Genomic DNA, 21,082 nt, shown 5'->3' with positions numbered 1-21,082 from the left:
GACCCAAATAGTTGAGGTCATGGACATAAACTAACTCTGCAAAACCCATGGCTGGGGGTTTGTGTCTACAAGACCATGAACTGAGCACATAGAATGTCCAGCCAAGGGAGGTAACTCTAATCAGTGAAATGTGGAGCTGAAAACATGGAAACACGTTCAGCTTCTAAAATATTAGATCTACAGACTAAACCACTGGCTGCTTCTAATTCAGAATCTGTGTAAAGCACAAGTGTTGAAAATGTTCAAAAACACTTTGGTTTTATGAAGAATAAAAAATCGGGCAAGACTAAATTAAAGCTTGTTGTAGAGATTTCTATCTCAGAAGTATCTGAAGCAAGGACAAAATATCACATGTTTTAGAAACATTAATGACCAAATTCACCGTGGACACCCATCTTCTATTATATCATGATATCTTCAGGAAGAAGCTGTCATTAAATACTGGAATAAGAAGATGGCAATTTAAATGTAAATGTCAGATACTGACTGACTGACTGAGTTTGGTTTTTACGCCGCTTTTAGCAATATTCCAGCAACATCACGGCGGGGAACACCAGAAATGGGCTTCGCACATTGTACCCATGTGGGGATTCGAACCCGGGTCTTCGGCGTGACGAGCCAACGCTTTAACCACTAGGCTACCCCACCGCCCCGTTACGATACTAAACATAAGTATGTTCACTGTCATCAGCTTGTATGTGTATATTTGGTAAGTACAGTATTACGTCTATTCGATGTCTAGGGTTTGTAAATTGAGAGCCATGGACCTGGTTACGGAGTACTAGAGGCTTGGTGTCTATTCTGTTCTATTCAACTCACTAGCGAAATGCAATCTCAAATTCCAGAATACAAAACGAACATTTGCAGGAAACAGTCATTATTAAATAAAGGGAGTAATCATGAATGACAGACATTAAAAACACAGACCTCTGTTACAGACACTGAACAGAGTGTGTGACCCATGTTGATTTAGAGGCAGACGTGGATTTGATTTTCACTGAAATATGGTAATGCCTTGTGCTTGTTAAACTAACACAAGCTTTCATCCTACACAAAACCCTGAATACAATATTTATTTCAATGCCTTTGGTGCATATTTGAATCTGATTGGTCAATCAGAAGTTATTATAAAATAACAATAACATTGCCATTCGCATCTATTGGTGTTTCACCTGTTTCAAGTGCTTATAACTGACACACCTTGACTCATCATAAAATGAGAATTATGCTGTTGGCTAGAATGGTGATGACCAACCAATACCCAAATCAACATTTTAAACATTAACTTTTCAAATAGTACAAATCCATATCTATCAACATAGAATGGCAATAAAACTACCAATACCCAAATCAACATTTTAAATCTCATGCTAACATTAACTTCAAAATAGTACAAGGCCATACCTGTCAAGATAGAATGCCAGTAACGCTACCAATGTTTAAATCAACAATTAAAATCTCATGTTGACATTAACTGTCAAAGAGTACAAATTAAATTCAATCTCCAATTAACATAGCTCTGGCTTACGATGAATATCCAGGAAATCTGTGTCTATGTCGAGTCCTGGGTTCCATCACAGGTTATAAAGCAGAACGTCAATTAAAATTCTCCTTAAGTAAACATATAAATATTTTTGTTTATTTTACATATATGTATTGGTGTATAACTGTATTCATTAAACATATAACGTATCTCCTGATTGGTGTATAACTGTATTCATTAAACATACATGTATAACCTATCTCCTGATTGGTATAGAACATGAAACTAACACACCACTAAACACTATGATGGAGCTCTTTGAGACATCAACCATAAACAAATCCTACTATCTACACAGTCAATGACCTTCAAGGCCCCTACAACACTGACACAGCTACAAGAATTTGAAATGAGCAATGACCTTAGTGAATGATCTTTTATAAGGTTGACATAAAAGCCTGAGTCTAGATTTTCGAAGCTCTCTTAGCGCTAAGATGGTCGTAAGTTAATGTTAACGTATGGCACTTAAGATCATCTTAGCGCTATGAGAGCTTCGAAAATCTAGGCCCTGGACCCCAAATACCTGAGACAGTTTCACAATAAGACTATTTATGTCGATAAATGTATTTCCATATACAGTGGAATATGGCACAAAGATTGAAAGACTGGCATAAAATACCCATATATACATTATATATACTTACATACAGTAAGACCTAGACATACAAATTTGATTATATTCAGTAAACAACCTTTATATTCAATCCAATTTGTTTTCAACCTTTCAACATTTTGAACTCTGAAATTTATCAAACACTAGAAAAAAACCAACCCAATAATTACTTTGTTCAACATAGTGTGCATTTACACAGTTGAAATTGAAAATTGAAAAAGTGAAATTCGATGATATTTAAAAAAATGTTAAATACATGTATGTCTTTGAATGTGTAATAATGCAAACAAATGCTGAATGACTTAAGTGAGTGAGTGAGTTAATATTTAACGTCATATCGGCAGTCTGAATGACTTAAGAATACACGACTGTCATGATCGATTGTAAATAATGTAGCTAAATGAGTATTTGGGTCATTGAGTGCATTACACCATACAGCCATACAGTAAATGGTTACCAAGGATACAGGTGCTGTTGAGCCCACCAAACTTGACAAATGTTCTCAATACAAATAACACAAAAGTGATGTAAAAGTTTTCAGACTTGTTCATCTTTTTCATGTCTATCACCTGGTATAGACTCAACCTGCAAGATCAGGGTGCCGTTGTGTAAAGTGATCTTGCTGCCAAGGTGAGGGTAATTCCTATACCTAACATGGACACTCGGAACACTAAGGCTGCTCTGTACAATGACTTCGAACCCGGTCTTCGGCTGTGAGCGAGCCAACGCTTTAACCACTAGGCTACCCTACCGCCCCTTCTGTACAATGACACACTGCTATATAGTGAAAATGGTATGTCATAAGTCTAAAATGCCCAGAGATGAAATTGTCTCACTCTCATGAACACATTTCATAGCTTTCATAATGATTTCTAAACTTTGTGCTCATTCATAAACATGTTTTAGACAATTAACATTTTCAGGGGTGGAAATAACTTTAAAATTGCAAGTGTACTCTGGTACAGTGACACATGTAAAATCACTTGCCCTGATAATTTTTCCACTATACCGACCGTTTTCTTGTTGATTTTTAAAAAAACAACATAATTAAATGTGGAAAGTCAACTGGACACCAGTACAGTGTGATATACAAATTTGCTTGCCCAACAGAAAAAAACACTGGACTCGGACGTCGGGCAATGGGTTATTTCCACTCCTGATTTTCCTCGCACAGCTTGATAACACAACTCAAAACGTGTGTTTTTTCCTTCCAGCTGCCCATCATCTTAAGTTTGATGTCAACATTTGCATTTTCTGTATAATACTGTAATGGCTGCATGTGCTGGGCTGGCTTAGTTCAGGGGTTTCTTTCTGAAAGACAAAACATAAAGTGAGTGATTGAGTTGGGGTTACAGCTGCTTTTAGTAATATTAAAGCAATATGACAGTGGGGATTCACACATGGTACCCATGTGGGAAATCAAACCCTAAGCTTCGGCGTGACGAGCTAACGGTTTAACCACTAGGCTACTCCAGCACCCTCAAAACATCAAGTGATACAGCGGAGGATATTAGAAAGGCTCCTGATACACTAGGTCCTCATTTCATGAAACATTCTAGGCAGTACAGTAGTTATTGCAGTGTTACACAACATAAAAGTTTCAACACTTGAAGAGTTGTGGCTGTTTGAGAATGGAATAAAGGTCAAGGTCAATGTTTGTGCTTAGCCAGGTTGAACAAATCAACAACCTTTGAAATTCGAACCTGTAAGTACAAGAACACCGAAATGTGCTAAAAATAGATAAAAATCAATCGCAGTCATGACTGACCAGTAGCAGCTTCTGAGAGTTATAATTCTGAATCAGTTACCCATGTTTAATTTTGCTACAAGCTGGAACTGACCAGAAACATAGAGCAAGCAAAGTATTCAAGCATGTAATTTTTCAAGTAAAAACTGATATTTTTATACTTATCCTGACTCATGATCTTTTGCTTATCTCCCTTTCCCTTGCGAATGGTAGTGGAACACTTGAATCCCGAAGCGGACGTAAAAATACACTCACCCACGAGTTACCTCCCTTTTCCCGCGTAAACAGTCATGCAACCAGCCTTACTTGTCACTCTCTCCCTTTTCGCCCAAGTGGATGGTTGGGCGAGCACTGGAGTCCCGTATAGGGCATTATATCCTTTTTATTTAGATCCTATTCTTTAAAATTACGTTGTGTATGGATTTGGCTATAACACCATTGTATTATATGTAAAAAATATATAACAAAATTATTTGTATTTGTGTCATAATTTCATTGTGATGTAACATGACATCTTGCAGTGTTTGCAGGTACAGGTTATCCGTGGCTGATCCTCACCCCAATGCCTTTGTGCATCAAACTATGTTCTTCCAGCTTGCGCTGTACTTATTGTGTTGATTTATCAAATCTACAAGTTAATCAATATTTGTCTTATATCTATAGACGTGCCATGGATCGGGTGAGGAAGTCATCACAAGTCACGGCTGATAAAACAGATCAGCCTGCAAACCGTATGTTGATTGCTGCTGCAGAGATTCATAATACTGGTGCTATGTTGAGTACGTTGAAGGGGCAGTCTGCTGGTACGGGGGCCAAGAAGAGATCGGCTACAACGCAGTTGACTCCGACTCAAGCTAAGACAAAGACGTCGTCTTCTTCTACGTCGCAGAAGAAAGCATCTGTTACCAGATCGGAGGGTAAATCTACGCAGCCTAGTAAGTCAATGCATCAGAAATCCTTCAACGAAGAGATATTACCTCCGCATGAAATAGACGTTTTTTGATGATCCCCCATTACTTCTACCAGAAGTACCTACGAGATCGGCGACTCAATCGACTTCCACGACTACTAGATCGTTCCACTACCATTCGCAAGGGAAAGGGAGATAATCAAAAGATCATGAGTCAGGATAAGAAAAAATAATCATATTTTGCAAGTAACGTGGTTGTCTGTAATTGAGCAGTTCCTCCTGACAACAATGCATTACTTACTCTTCTTCCTTCTCCTTGAGAGCATCTGCTTCTTGGTGTCGCTTCTTGGCAGACATATTCAGCTTACCACCTGGAACGGAGTGAGTACAGGTGAGTTAAGATATCAACTGCTTTGAAATGAGTTTCATTAACATCACAGCATAACACTGCTGTTTTGAACAATACATGTTTCACATTTCTGGTACAAAAGGTAATACAATGTTATAATAGCATAAACAAGAATAGCATGATCGAACAAAGTTTAGACACAACATGCATGAAAGACTAATATCCCCAGCCCCTATACTGTAGGAGACATTTAACAGGCTTTAAGAGATTTGTTTGAGAACATACCTCTTGTAGCATCTACCAGGTACAGAAAGACTGCAGCAATCAGCGCCACTGTGGAGAGACAATCACAGATCACACATTAAAGTGATATTCATTTCATATACAGGGTACGATGGGTTCAATCACATCACCCCAGCTTGGGTTTCTCACCTCTAGGTGACATCACTACACATCAGTCTGGTCAAGTTCATCGAGAGTGATTTCCCTTTAATGTCAAGTTTGAGAGTGATCTCCCTTCCTGCTGTCGCCAAGTTTATAGTGAGGAGTTTGCTACTCAGTGAAAGCCGATTCGTGGAACTCTCTACACAACAGCTGCATCCAGTCAAAGAGCATCTAATTTTGTACATATTTACTAGATGATAACAGTAGTCTGTTGTAAACCTATTACATATTTACTAGATGATAACAGTAGTCTGTTGTAAAATTACAGTCTGTTGTATATTACTATTTATAGATGATAACAGTAGTCTGTTGTAAACCTATTACATATTTACTAGATGATAACAGTAGTCTGTGGTAAACCTATTACATATTTACTAGATGATAACAGTAGTAAACCTATTACATATTTACTAGATGATAACAGTAGTCTGTGGTAAACCTATTACATATTTACTAGATGATAACAGTAGTCTGTGGTAAACCTATTACATATTTACTAGATGATAACAGTTGTCTGTGGTAAACCTATTACATATTTACTAGATGATAACAGTAGTCTGTTGTAAACCTATTACATATTTACTAGATGATAACAGTAGTCTGTGGTAAACCTATTACATATTTACTAGATGATAACAGTTGTCTGTGGTAAACCTATTACATATTTACTAGATGATAATCCCAAACATATTTACTAGATGATAACAGTAGTCATACACAAAAACATAAACAGGAAAATGTAGGACCATGATACTAGGAAGCTATTAAAGGTGTCACAAGCTGGGAAGGAACTAGTGTGGCCAAGCTTACTGAGAGTGATCTCCCTTCCCAATCTGGTCAAGTTTCTTAAGAGTTACTTTCCAGCCCACCACTGTTTAGCATATTGAGAGTGACCTAATGACATGATTTTGGCCAAATTAGTTATCCCCCTTCTCAGTGTGACCTTTCGAGAGTGATCTCCCTTTATATCCCTGTACTCACTGCATAGCCAGGCCATGAAGAACACCTCCAAGATAAGGTAGCCTTTGGAGTCCACGATTATCCCAGCAACCAGCGATATGACGGCTAGACCAAGGTTCTGTACAGCTTGCATTCTGTAACACAGGCATTTATTGAAGATTGCACTCATCACAGATTTACATTGTAAATTTACAAGATCTAACCTCGTGGTTAACATGTTTTCTTTTTAATTTCTTTTAACTTGGGCTACAGCCCTTTTAGTGAAGTTTCAGTTTCACTGGTTTAAGTCAATATTGAAATTTTGATATCTACAATCATTTTTGTGAGAATTAGAGAAGAAATCATATTTTCGTATATTAGCTGCAAAGTTGTAACAAACACGTAAAATGTTGACAGATGGCAGTTATGCTGTTACAGTGTGAGAGCAATACATACCTGATGGTCTTCACATTCTATATACTCTTAAAGCGTGAAACAATAGATCCATAATAGTACTCACGTCCCGTAAAGATGCGGGTTAGAACTGATCTTAAGTAACCCATGCTTGTCGTAAGAGGCAACTAATGGGATCGGGTGGTCAGGTTTGCTGACTTGGTTGACACGTCATCATATCCCAATTGCGTAGATCGATGCTCATGCTGTTCATCACTGGATTGTCTGGTCCAGACTTGATTATTTACAGACCACCGCCATATAGCTGGAATATTGCTGAGTGCGGCGTAAAACTAAACTCACTCACTTACTAACAGTATTGTCAGAACAATATATCCTTGAGAGTACTCACATTCCGTATGCCGTCCCAAGCTGGTGCTGAGGGATGACCATGGACACCATCGGCAGAGAGCACTGGCCAGGACCGAGTAGGCCAGACCCATGGTGGACTGAAAGTAGACAGGCACAGGTCAACATGAGGAACAGACTGATATGCAATAGTTATCTCCCTTCCCAACATGGGAGCATTTGCTGATCTATTTCACTGTTTCCTTGCCGAGTAGATTTAACTGTCCAAAATTAGAAATTAATAATGGGACAGATTCCTTCAGTTTAAAAGTAAGTTTCTAATATTTGTCTGTATTTGAAATCAAACACATTTCCTTGTTAGTATCACATGATAAAGTCTGGTTACCATGGCAACATAAGGGTTGATGAAGGTGAAGGCCAGCATGGCGTGGCATCCCAGGGTGACAAGGACACCAGCCATCACCCAGAAGATATTCTTCCCACTCTTGTCAATCAGGAAACCAAACAAAGGGGAGGCAACTGCGGAGATGATGTACACCAAGCTGCAAGGGAAACACTAGAGTGATTTATCAGGCAAACTGGGTTTAATGTTGATCTGAAATGTTGGAAACTCATGAAACACAATCTGGGCAAACAGGGATTTTCTCCACCCAAGATGAGTGATCCGCTGGCGCCCAAAAGGTTTACTTAAAGATTTTACAGAGTGAGTGAGTTTGTCTTAAGCCACTGAAAAGAAGGAAACAGCTGTTTTGGTTTGTCTTGGGACAGATCACTTGAATATACCTTTCACTATACAGTTTGCATGTGTTTTTGTGAATCCTGTGATTTTCATGATCTGTACCAGTTAACTACTTTGAACAGCTAAATGTCAGTTGAAATTTTAGCGTTGTGGGACAAAGATACGCACAGTACTCCTGTCTGTAGTTTGCAGTGGAAATTGCAGTGAACATCTATTATCAGGAAGACATTCACAATAGAAATGAGTTAACACCATAACAGAAAGTGTATGGACATTTATTCATAGGTTTGAGGCTATTTATTCTATTTCTGTCTTATTAAATGTCAGACATAAATTTTTAAACTTTAAATTTGTTGTTTATTTACTGGGAAATAAGAAAGACCTGTGTCATTCCACTCTGTCAGTTCAATGCAGGGGGAAAGCATGAATTAAAGTAGCAATATTTCTGCCACGGTCGGCATTATCACGAGTATACCATACAAAAGAAGTTCAAGATCAACTGATTTTCTATATAACTATAGTGAGTCTGACATTGATATACTAATGCACAGAAGATTTTTTATTAATCCTATGAGTTGTAGGTAAAAAAATACCAAAGTAGAGAGTGAGTATGGGCTTACGTGGCTTTTTAGCAATATTCTGGCAATAGCATGGCAGGGAACACCAGAAATGGGCTTCACACATTGTACCAGTGTATGATGGTGATGGTGGAATTGGGTTTAACGTCGTGCTTGAGAATATTTCACTCATATGACGACGTGCATGCGTGTGTATGTGTATGTGTGGCTGCTTGTACTAGCCCAGACTGAAGCTGGTTTTATAGTGCTAGCCCACTGAGATACCATGCCGCAGTGAAGCATGAATACCCAACTCAGACAAATTATACTGACTCCGAGCTGACCAGTCCTCGTTGTACCCATTAATGCTGAGCACCAGGCAGGGACCAACAAGTACCATATTTTAACGTCTTTTGGTATGTCGCGGTCGGGGATCAAACCCGCGACCTTCCGCACTCCATGGCGGACGCTCTAACCACTATACCACGGAGGCGGTCACCAGTGTATGAAATAAGACCTGTCCGACTGCCCGAGACGGGCTAGATTTCGGACAGACGGTCTAGAATTTCAGCTTGTCAGCCCAATAATTTTAAATAACATGTTCCATACATCTTAGTAAACACTGAGTTATTTTCTTTGGACTGTCAGGTCTGGTTAAAACCAATTTGGGCTGGAAACATTTTGAAGTTACCATCCCTGATGTCCGGCTGGGTTTTTGTCTTATTTCATACACATGTGTGGAATCGAACCTTGGTCTTGGGGGTGATGAGCGAATGCTTTAACCACTAGGCTACTGAACTGCCCCAAATATCAAAGTGACAACAAACAGTAACTACAGATGTACTTGAAGCAACATACCTGTTGACGTTGTTGGCGAGGAATGGGGAGTAGTCATACTTCATTTCAAAGAAAACACTGAAACAAATAGACATCCATTCAAAGATTGTGTGCACGTGTCTCCTTGTACAAGTACTGACATGCACCAGTTTAAACAGCTAGCCAACCAGTCCTTGTTGTCTCTTTAACAACTTTTACCCTTGTTTGTTTTTTGTATAACAAAGCTGAGAATCCAAAGATGAACTTTCCAGATATTCTGTCCAGCAATGTTGTGATGAAGTTTCACTGTGTGAATACTCACAGCCCCAGGCCAACAAATGGGAAGACGGCAACGTAGTAGGCAACGCAGATGATGCAGATGAGCCACATGGTGAGGGGGAAGTAGCGGACGTCGGTCAAGCGAACAACTTCGTCTGCAACATAATAGTAAGGTTGCAACACAACAATGGCAAGTTTGCCACACAATTATGGTAGACATTTGCAATAGCATTGCAACACAATGTTGGGGTTCCTACAATAGACACTGAAGAAAATATCTGAGGTGACTGGGTTTGCAAATGTTTGGGAATAAATAAATGAAGCGTGCATTGTATGTAATGCTGGCTGCTTGTACTAGCCCAGACTGAAGCTGGTTTTAATAGCCCACATGTACCCCAAACAAAGTCAAGCATGAATACTACATTATACTGACTCGAGCCGACAAGTCCATATTGTACCATTAATGCCAGGCAGGGACCAACAAGTAGTTATTCGCGTTCTTTTTGGATGGCTGTGCGATGTGCACCATGAAATATTCATTATACTGCTCTAACCATGCACCACTAAGCGGTCAGATTGGGCAGTGAAGAAAATATCTACTGACTGAGGTTGCAAATGTTTGGGACAAAATAAACACACAACTAGCAGTGACAAAAGTCATGTTGCCTTCCAAGGCAGGTTAGATGAACTATTGTTCGACTGTGTCAAAGTTTAAGTCAAGTTTTATATCAGCAGTTGAAGAGAAGATAGCATACCAGAGGCTGCAGCCTGTTTCTTCAGGACTTTGTCGTTCCTCTTGTCGAAGAAGGCCAGGGTAAATGCACAGATAAGAGAGAATACACACGTGCCAGCACCTACAACATTCCACGACCAGCATCACACGACGGCACACATCGACAACAGATACATCATCATCATCATCAAACAAATGTCATGGTCAGTGTTGATCTTTAAATATTACATACACATACTGAATAAAAACTAACATTGTAATTTAAGGACCTGAATAAAACATGGTCTCAGAAACAATTATTTTTAAATGAATCACACAAAATAGAGAAATACCAAATTTCATTACATTTTGTACAAAAATGGTAATAAGTAGAGCAATGGCCATATATATTTTTAATTTAGGATAATATGGTGGCCATATTGGAAATCTGGGGCTTCTTTCACAGAGCTACCTTTACTAAGGTTAACCTTAACTCCCATTCTTTAACATTGCACTAAGGTTACCTTAGTGACATACGATCGATCACCTTAGCGCTTTGTGAAAGGAGGCCCAGACTCTGAATCTTCGTGTAATCATTAGTGACAATAAGTATGCAAAGTCTCCGTGGCTTTGACAACAGGGAAGTTATCATCTGTCCAGTACACTGATACAAGTCTGCTGACAACACTCACCTACAAACAGAGACACTCCTAGACACTTGAATCCCTGATACCACTTTCCAATAAAGTTGTACACAGGCTGCATCACATTCATGTTGACAGTGCTGCCCTAGGATGAAGACACGATTCATGATTGCTGGCCATTAATTAGCTGCTTGATGACATGATCAATTAGGTTAGGTTGGACTTTGTTTAACACAAGTGCTGGCCAATATTCCAGCAATTCACGGCAGGGGCAGAAATGGGCTTCACACATTGTGCCCATGGGGATCAACCGGGTCTTTAGGTTTGCGCTTTAACCACTAGGCTACCCACCACCCCTCAAGTGCTGTGTGCTGACTAACAAATTTGACTGCAGTATATACACTTATGCAAAAGTTAAGCACCATCCAAATTTATGACTGTATCGAAATTCAGCAAAGGGATTAATTGAGAACACATTTGAGTGACAACTTGCTTACAGAAAGATGATGAGACAAGAATATTGAGCATCAGTAAAATGCAACCTTTGTGCTGTAAGTATCAGCACAGAAACAACAACATGTGTACACAATGTCTCTTTCAGATTAAAAACAATACACTAATATATAGAGTTGAGTTATCAACGACTTCTGTCAGTGCTTAGTGTATCCACCAGCCATTATGATGATGCTTGCTCCAAGAAGCTATGAAATGTCATAACCTGTCTTGTGGGATATTATTCTACTCTTTGTGAAGTGCCTGGTCCAATTCCTGATGTACTGAACAGGAGGGTTCCAGGCTCGTCATTCTGACTGGTTCCACAACAGTGCACACTCCGGCACAGCGATGACTTAACATAACATCACTGCCACAGGCTAATTTGCATATTACGTGACCGGACTTTTCTCTTGTTTGTAATCAAACGCGCATATTCATAATAAGAAGAGACTGGACTCACGAAAGCTTTTCGCCGCTCTCTTCATAATGTTTTACATTGTTACATATATATTCTTCCACAACTGCGACAGTTAGGTATATGACAGTACATATTTAGATATCAAACTGGCTGCATCGTTTGCTCTCCGTCGGCTTCGATGACAGCACTTGGTGCCGTACAACCTATGTAAACAAAGGATCGCTACGCAAATCGAAATAGTGTTACATGTTTTTGGATATTTTCTCAGTGAAACTAATTCATTCTATTAAAGATGTTTAATTAGATGTGTAGACTCGTCAAAAATAAAAAAGTAAAAGAAATCTGTACATTATATTGAATGGACGCTGCAAGATGTGATGAATCGTCATATCTTTCTGGCCTGTGGCAGAGGTACTATGCTGGCTTGCCGCATGGAACTCGGGGTAGGAGAGTGCCACAAGCTCTCAACTGCATTGAGATCTGGACTGTTAACAGCCCAGTTCAAATCCACTCAGACACCTGACAACTGATAGTCCAGACCACACACTCTGTGCAAACCTCTAGGATCAGTGTTCCTCTTATCATATGATAACAAACATGGCTACCTATTTCAATATTCATCTTACCAAGTCTAATAATAGTATATTACTATATAACATAATAATCAAGCAAACATATTCATTAATTAAGAAAATATATGCCTACCACTCTTGAAAAGCTGAGCTGCAGACCGAACACCATGTTGAGTTCTCTCCCCTTGAACCACTTGACAGCGTATGTGTTCTGTGCCACAGCTAGAGACTCTCCTCAATACTGAAAACATGACATCATGCAGTGTCAAACAATTACAAACACATTATCAAAGTGAGGTCATGCTTTTAGGTAGACGTACTAAATGTACACAGTTTCTTATCTAAAAATTAGACTAAAACTTGAGGATATTTAGAACAGGATGCAGTTTTCACAAATCATTCTCAGGTGATTTGAAATTGGATTAAACATTGCTTTAAAAATTGCTCCATTTATATAGTGATGTGCATGAATGTGTGTGGTTTGTGATAGTCCAGACTAATGTCGGTTTAACATAGCTAGCCCACTGAATAGCACACTCAGACTGCACACTGACTGATGTTTTCTCCCCCTAATGCCAAGACCAAGGCAGGGAAACAACAAGTACCATCTTTTAATCTGTATAACATGGTTTGGTATCGAACCACTGGCCTTCCACTCTCTGGACAGTCGCTTTGACCATTAAGCCATGTAGCAGTCCACATATGATGTTGTAGTACATGCAGTGTGAGAAATAGTTTCCAAATGTTGCTAGCCAGTCAGGCTAGCTATCCCTGAAAGTTGCTTGCCCACAAAATAATTCGCCAGCCCGAAATGTGAATGTAGACACGTGTTTCATCATTAAGATGAATTTTTTATCAGGCCATAATCTTGCATGATTTAAAAGTGTAAACTTAACAATTCGGAGAGAGTGATATATATTTACAAATGACCCCATAACAATTCACTAGCCACTCGGACCAGTGACTGTGGAGACTTACTGGCCCGACTGGATTATTATTAGCCACAGGCTAGCGGGCTAGTGTCTGTTTCGCACACTGAGTACTTGACTGAAGGTTTTGAAAATAGTTGCAGGCAAACAAATAACAGTTTTCCTGGGTTATCCGGTCTTTTTTCTATACTGATTAATCTGAAGATCATCATCAGGAAATGAAAATAATGAATAAACTTGATTTGATATAACATCCTTAAAAAGAAATGTAGAAATTGCTTTGGAAAGACCAAGCAGGTACTACAAACCTAGAACACAATGAGTGAGTGAGTGAACACTTTGCAGTGAAGCTATGGTTAATAACCAAACTGTTATCACTCTATTCATGACCAAACATGCACGAGCAAAAGCAACACAAATCCATTTCATAATATTCAAAGAAGGTTGTCAACTTTGTAAGTTCGCAATTGCATAAAAATGCAAATAAAGGCTAGAAAGCATAGGCTTGTTAATCATTCTCATCATGTACCACAGGATTAGCACCCTGAAGGTCTAGGTTAGAATGTGCCTTCAGTAACCCATGCTTGTCATAAGAGGGGACTAATGGCATCGGGTGGTCAGGCTTGCTGGCTTGGTTGACACACGTCATCGGTTCCCAATTGCGAAGGTCGATGCTCATGCTGATGATCACTGGATTGTCTGGTCCAGACTCGATTATTTACAGACCGCCGCCATATAGCTGGAATATTGCTGAGTGCGGTGTAAAACTAAACTCAGTCACTCACTCACTCACACACAGGTTTAGCTAATTTAGTGAAAATTAATATGGTAATAATTATAGATAGAGGCTGCTTCACTAACAAAACAACACAAAATTTCAGTAATTCATCTGATTCATAATTAAAATCTGAACTAAATTCATTTTTAACAATGTAGAGCCTGGATACAACAGGAAAGGGGTGACAGGGCTGAGTGGAGTGGGGCTCCTATTTCAGTGGAGGTAATTATTGTCGATATAGGAGGTAATATTCCAGCTACATGGGGCAGTCTATAAATAACTGAGTCTGGATCAAACAATCAGGTGATCAACAGCATGAGCATCGATCTACACAATAAGTTTGGTTTGGTTGTTGTCTAACACTGCACTCAGCAATATTCCAGCTATATGACAGGGGTCTGTAAATAATCTAGTCTGGACCAGACAACCCAGTGATCAACAGCATGAGCATTGATCTACACAATAGGTTTGGTTTGGTTGTTGTTCAATGCTGCACTCAGCATTATTCCAGCTATATGATCAATCAGTCACCAGACAACCCAGTGATCAACAGGATGAGCATTGATCTACACAATAGGTTTGGTTTGGTTGTTGTTCAACGCTGCACTCAGCATTATTCCATCTATATGACAGCGGTCTGTAAATAATTGAGTCTGGACCAGACAATCCAGTGATCAACAGCATGAGCATCCATCAGTCTTAAGTTACGGTATGGGAATTGTGATCACTCAATGCTAAAATCGGGGAACAGGGAGACAGGAGGGTCAAATGCAAAGTCCTACCCAAACACAAATCTTCCAGCACACATTAACCAATACAGGTTAAACACAGACCCCAAAGCAAAGATCACCTGGAAGCACAAAACAAGCATTATAACATGCAGCAGAAATAAGATTAGTAAAATACCATGCATGGAGAGCCTGTCAACAGATGTGGCTGAGCATAAAGAAGGCCGTGATCATACATCTTCGTCTGTTCTCAACAGCTTTTTCTACTGTAACATGAACAGTTGAAAATAGTTCGAAAATCTTCCCACCCAAAAATATGTGATGCTTCCATACATGGACGAAGTTTATAGTTTTATATTTTTTTGAGATATCAGTCCATCAATTGCATACAGGAAACAGACATATTGTTATGGAGGCATCAAGTGAGCAGGGATTGGGAAAGGCAGGGGCCATGGGCCATTTTGCACATTAGAATAAAAAATGGCCCATGAGAATTTTGAAGTTTGCTATTGATACAAGGGCAGTGGCCCATTCTAAATTCAGAAAAAGGCCCATTGTTAAAGTTCTCTATCCCAATCCCAGAGTGAGTTTTGTTTCATTCAATGTTCCAACATATAACGGACGGGAACACCAAACTGGTCTTCACATATTGTATCCATGTGGGGAATAAAACCTGGGCCTTCGATATGCCAAGCAAATGTTAAACCACTGGGCTACTCTACTGTTCTCTAATGTTAGTGATTGCAAGCGCAGATAGAAAACTCAGCAATTATCACAAGACATCTATCACTAGGCATCAACACATCGTCATGCATTTCAAATGCTCAGAAGACACATTACTTACCCAAATACAAATCTACCAAAATACATGAGATAAATATTTTGGATCAGAGCTCCTGATGCAAATATAATCTGGAATAGAATAGGTGTCATTTTCAGTATCCTGACCTCTGATCATGTCAATAAGTAAACATTGATGAAACAATACCTAGACAACCTAGGTTGTACATTGATTACCTCAGTAACACAGCAGCTATGCCTCTACCAACAGTATCTGCACCTAACCAAGGTGGATATTCAGCTCCATTTCTTCATTAAATGACAGTAACAATTCCTAATTTGAATAAAAACATGCCAAGTCCTAAGAATTTACAAAAATAACCTTTGAATTTTAAACATCAAATTTCTTTTATTTTTCTCTGACAAAGTATCTATGATAAATCCAAGATGAGCCACTGAAACTTTCTTGGTGTATATTGTTGACAATGTGTTTGCTTCCTGTTGCCACAATCAGCAATATTCCAGCAGTATGATGGAAACCTGGGACCCGCTTCACAAAGCTATTGCAGCACTACGACTGTCGTACCTCCTTTACTGTAACATAGACTTACAACAGTCGTAGCGCTCACGACTGTCATTACCTCCTTTACTGTAACATAGACTTATAACAGTCGTGGCCTTCGACTGTGCGTACCTCCTTTACTGTAACATAGACTTATCGTACCTCCTTTACTGTAACATAGACTTATAACAGCGTCACGAGCGCTCACGACTGTCGTACCTCCTTTACTGTAACATAGACTTATAAACATGACTGTCGTACCTCCTTTACTGTAACATAGACTTATAAGTGGCGCACGACTATGCATTGCCTCCTTTACTGTAACATAGACTTATAACAGTCGTGCCGTCGACATTGACTCCCTTTACTCGTAACATACTGTAACATAGACTTATAACAGTAGGCCACTACCGCATACGACTGTCCTCCTTCACTGTACATAGACTTAGACTTATAACAGTGAGCGCCACGACTGTCGTACCTCCTTTACTGTAACATAGACTTATAACAGTCGTAGCGCTAGGACTGTCGTACCTCCTTCACTGTAACATAGACTTATAACAGTCGTAGTGCTACGGTAGCTTTCTGAAACAGGGCCCTGTAAGTTAGTACCAATATAATGAGCAATGACACACGCATTCAGTGTATTATGTTGGTCAGTGTTAAAAATATCAACCTTTACATCATAGACAAGCTATTATCATCTAGCTTCAATATTGCTGAGTTAGGCATTCATCAAAACAACCAGTCAGGAAGACATATGATCAACCATGTCACCTAACCTGACTCAGGACTCAGTACTGACTGACTGAGTTTGGTTTTACGCTGCTTTTAGCAATATTCCAGCAATATCACGGCGGGGGACACCAGAAATGGGCTTCACTCATTGTACCCATGTGGGGATTCGAACCCGGGTCTTCGGCTTGACGAGCCAACGCTTTAACCACTAGACTACCCCACCGCCCTCAGGACTCAGTAAGTTGCCTCTTACAACAACCTCTGAGACTGCTGGGACCTACTCTAACACAGGGCATCCATACAGGGCACTACCACTGCAAACATTTCATGGCAAGATAGCTAAGTGTCACATAAAATCATGTGAGCATATTACCACATACCTGTCCAGTTGTCACAAACATACTGAACACGATGGCACCAAGACGGACGCCCAACAACTTGTCGATGAGGAATCCACCGAAGAAACAGAGGATGACGTTTGGCCATGAGTACCAGGAATAGAAGGACATGAACTGACTCTCAGAGATGTCTAGGTCCTTCAACATGTTGTCTTGCAGAGCAGCTGGGTTGTCATAGCAGAAGTAGCTTCCTGTAACATAAAATTAAATCTGTTCTTCTATTTTTTATGGATTTTGGGCCCAAGCATTTGTTTTGGTTGATGCCACACTCAGCAATGTTCCAGTTATATGCCAGTGGTCTGTAAATGATCGAGTCTGGACCAGACAATCCAGTGATCAACATTATGAGCATGGATCTACACAATGGGGATACAATGTAATGTTTCAAATTTGGGAAAGAAACAAGGTTTGAGTTATCTCCCTTTCAATTCATACTTGGATCTAAGACATCATTTGTTGTGCTTTGAAGACTTTTAAGATACTGGCTGGCGAACAGTTATCGCCAAGTCATCAGTATCACATGTGTGCAGTTCCCGATCAATAACAATTCCGGTACATTTTACCCACGGTATTTGACAACAATAAAAGACAGCAAAAGAAAATTCTTCACGGTAAGTAACATAAGAAAAAATTAAACATAAAGTGATGAACTTTATAATGTCTTTTTTAACTTAGTCGGGGGGATGCAACACGATCTATATAATAGCAAGTTCAAGTTCACAAGTCATTAATTGTTTCATTCCCTATCAATCTACTGTAAAAGAAACACTCAAGTCAAATAGTCACACAATCAATTATTCGAGTATACTGTATGATAAAAATATATATATTATTTCACAAATGGCATGAGAAATTATGAAATGGTGATAACTGTTACAGTTAGTTGTGACTGAGAAAACATTTATTTGTAATGCCATGATTCCCTTCTGCCGCATTATACAAAAACATAGTCAGCAGCGGTGAACAGGCTGGACACATCGGCGAATACCTAATTAAGTATCATAATTAATTCAGTGTCATTAAATTAACGAACGGCTGAGTACTTTTGTAAATACTGCTAAAATATGGCGATAACTGTTCGGCAGCCAGGATATATTCACACAGATATCAAAACAGAAACATACACTAAAAACATATATCCCAACACGAGCTGAATTCGACGTTCTAGTGATTTAGACGAATGCATTGCTCGCGCTATATCGGGTGAGTACGTGTGCGATCGGGAGTGCACAAACAGTTTCACTGGTAGGGCGGGTGCCCAGTCTCTGTCGTGAGAAGTTTTATCGACAATGGAAATAGGGAAGTAAAGTTATATAAAGAGCAAACAAACATCAATATTATTTACCCGAGATCGTTAATACCACTTCAGATGCAAAATCAGTTGCCTTTATAACAAAAATAGCAAGCCGAAAATTCAGTAAGATCAGTCGTCTGCTGGTGATAGGCAATATATAACCAGGAAGCCACGCGTGATCACAACACTCCCCGGCAGTGCGGAGCAAAAAGTATGGCTCATCGTCGAAAACCCATACAAAATAGCCGGATGTTACGAGCGGCCACTGTTTCACCGATACGATGTCATCAACGCTATTTTTGTAGGAAACACTTGATATTTTTGTGTGAAATAGACGAATATATCCTTTATCACTCGAGGTTAGTAAAATAAAAACTTTAAATGATATTACAGATAAAAATTACGTTTTTGTCTTACATCGTCAAAAAACCCTGACACCGGGATACTCTGATTCCCTATGCAGCATATTGTACGTTTTATCACTGGGTTAACAAATGATCTGGGGTAGTCCAGCATATGACTAGACGACTTTGCACTATACCAAGGTGTGCTCGACGTCTAGCCGGCTAATTCAAGTTCTTTGACGCACTTCACTAGGCAGAGAGGCACAACGGATTTTGGCATACGCATTAAAACGGATTTAGGAACAAATAGAAACTGCTTAAAGTTCGTCCCCCTTCCTCCGACTTCAGAGCGTCATGTAATCACGGTCCGTTTAATACGATTCCTTTTTTTTATACAACTTTTAATTACCACAACCAAAATGGTCGCCAGATGGTGGAAAGTTGGTGGGGGTATTTATGTTTCAGGTCATTAAGTAATAAAGTGAGTCGATTTTAGTGGAGGTAAGTGTCTCGTTTTGAAGACGATTGTTTGTTTTAGTAATGCATGCACATGCTTAAGTCGATAGGTTGAGTCTTCATTCTTGTTTTTGCCTAAAATTGTTCCGCTCAAATTTCTTGCGGAAAGGTGCGTCAAAGAAAATGCACTCGCCGTATAAACTCGATGTAGGCCTTGGCTGGAATACGAGTTTATTCATATGAACTAGATCTGGGGTAACTTATGAACAAGTTCATGATTAGAGTAGCACTCTACATTTTGCAGCCTGTATGCCATGACATATCATGCATAGATTTGTATAACACAACAGTTTGTATAACCAGATTTTCTAGTACTGCTGTCATAGACAGGGACAGCCTGTAATGATATAGCATCTGAGTATGTCTTTGGCAAGATAATTGCTTTGAGGATACTGCCTAACTACACTTTCACAATATGTAATGTAGAAACAAGCTAAAGTGAATCAATATCCTGACAACCAGTCTACAACTAATTAAAGATGTTAGATTTATTCTTAATCATCAGATGACTGCGTGTGTCATCTATTGTCGACCAGCTGATGTTGTGACGGTCATGTGACAACATAAAGAGAGGGGTCAACTGAATATTATACTGAAACAAGTTTTGAAACAAATCTGTATTATATTAATTTTTGCACAATGCTTAAACAAATTACATTGAGAATTAAACTGATTCCTTCCAAATTAATTAAAATAAAATGATGTCTTACCAAAACTAAGGAAGCACATCACTATCAAAACCAGGTATCTGTGTAGAAATCTCCTGGGATCGCAACATAGTGTAGCGCCACATTTCGACAATTCCACCTCCTCATCTTCGTCTTCCGTTCGGGAGCCCAATAAGGGCGATTTCTCTGTCTCCGTCATCTTTGAACTTATTCAAATCCTCCCTGAAAGTTGATGATCAGCTGAGAGTCTTGACAGTCTTGGAGGAGGCAGTCACGGGACACCTAAATATAGAACATTTACTCTCCGACCCAAATCAGTATAGAAAAGTAGGAATGAATATTTAATGTAAAACGGACTGAGATGGCCAACTACATATTACCGTTGCCCTTGATTGGACAATTAACAAATATCCCATTTCTGCCAAAACATCAGTTAAAACATGAAAAACCTCAATAATGTTGTTGCTACAGTCATGATAATATATCATTGTGCAAGAAGATGGCAACATTTGAAAGAAATATTTCCTATTTTATTTAGATACATCACCTCTTCAGTTTTTATACGAATGATTAGAGAGAAATGTTGAGATTCGGTAGAGATAATCATAACATGATTACTTTCAAAGGTATTTACAAGATATGCCCTCTGTATCAGTATCCTTAATTTTATTCTTGTTGTGTAGGGCCTAGAATTTGGAACATTAAGAATTTATTAGTTTTTATTTGTGCACTCACAGACCCTTTAATACCTTGATTAAAGTTTTTGTGTCTATTGAATAAATGTGGCATTTTATATAAACGCTCACAT

General features: G+C 39.1%; 1 protein-coding gene across 1 annotated transcript; it reads right to left on the bottom strand.

The window, feature by feature from the left end:
• Window positions 1–3,217: 3,217 nt before the first annotated feature.
• Window positions 3,218–20,568, bottom strand: LOC124273262 (major facilitator superfamily domain-containing protein 1-like). Its single transcript, XM_046708477.1, is given in 15 exon segments — window positions 3,218–3,467; window positions 5,115–5,184; window positions 5,448–5,495; window positions 6,588–6,700; window positions 7,351–7,405; window positions 7,408–7,447; window positions 7,693–7,849; window positions 9,462–9,518; window positions 9,742–9,853; window positions 10,454–10,552; window positions 11,103–11,199; window positions 12,673–12,776; window positions 15,024–15,096; window positions 17,435–17,643; window positions 20,317–20,568. Coding segments are annotated over 15 exon segments (1,410 nt in total). The 5' UTR covers window positions 20,474–20,568; the 3' UTR covers window positions 3,218–3,448.
• Window positions 20,569–21,082: the final 514 nt, after the last annotated feature.

The sequence above is a fragment of the Haliotis rubra genome, unplaced genomic scaffold (genome assembly GCF_003918875.1).
Source record: "Haliotis rubra isolate DU_JTF1 unplaced genomic scaffold, ASM391887v1 Scf179, whole genome shotgun sequence".
NCBI lineage: Eukaryota > Metazoa > Mollusca > Gastropoda > Lepetellida > Haliotidae > Haliotis > Haliotis rubra.
Note: the sequence above shows the minus strand (reverse complement) of the source record. Positions and strands in the feature narration are given on the sequence as shown.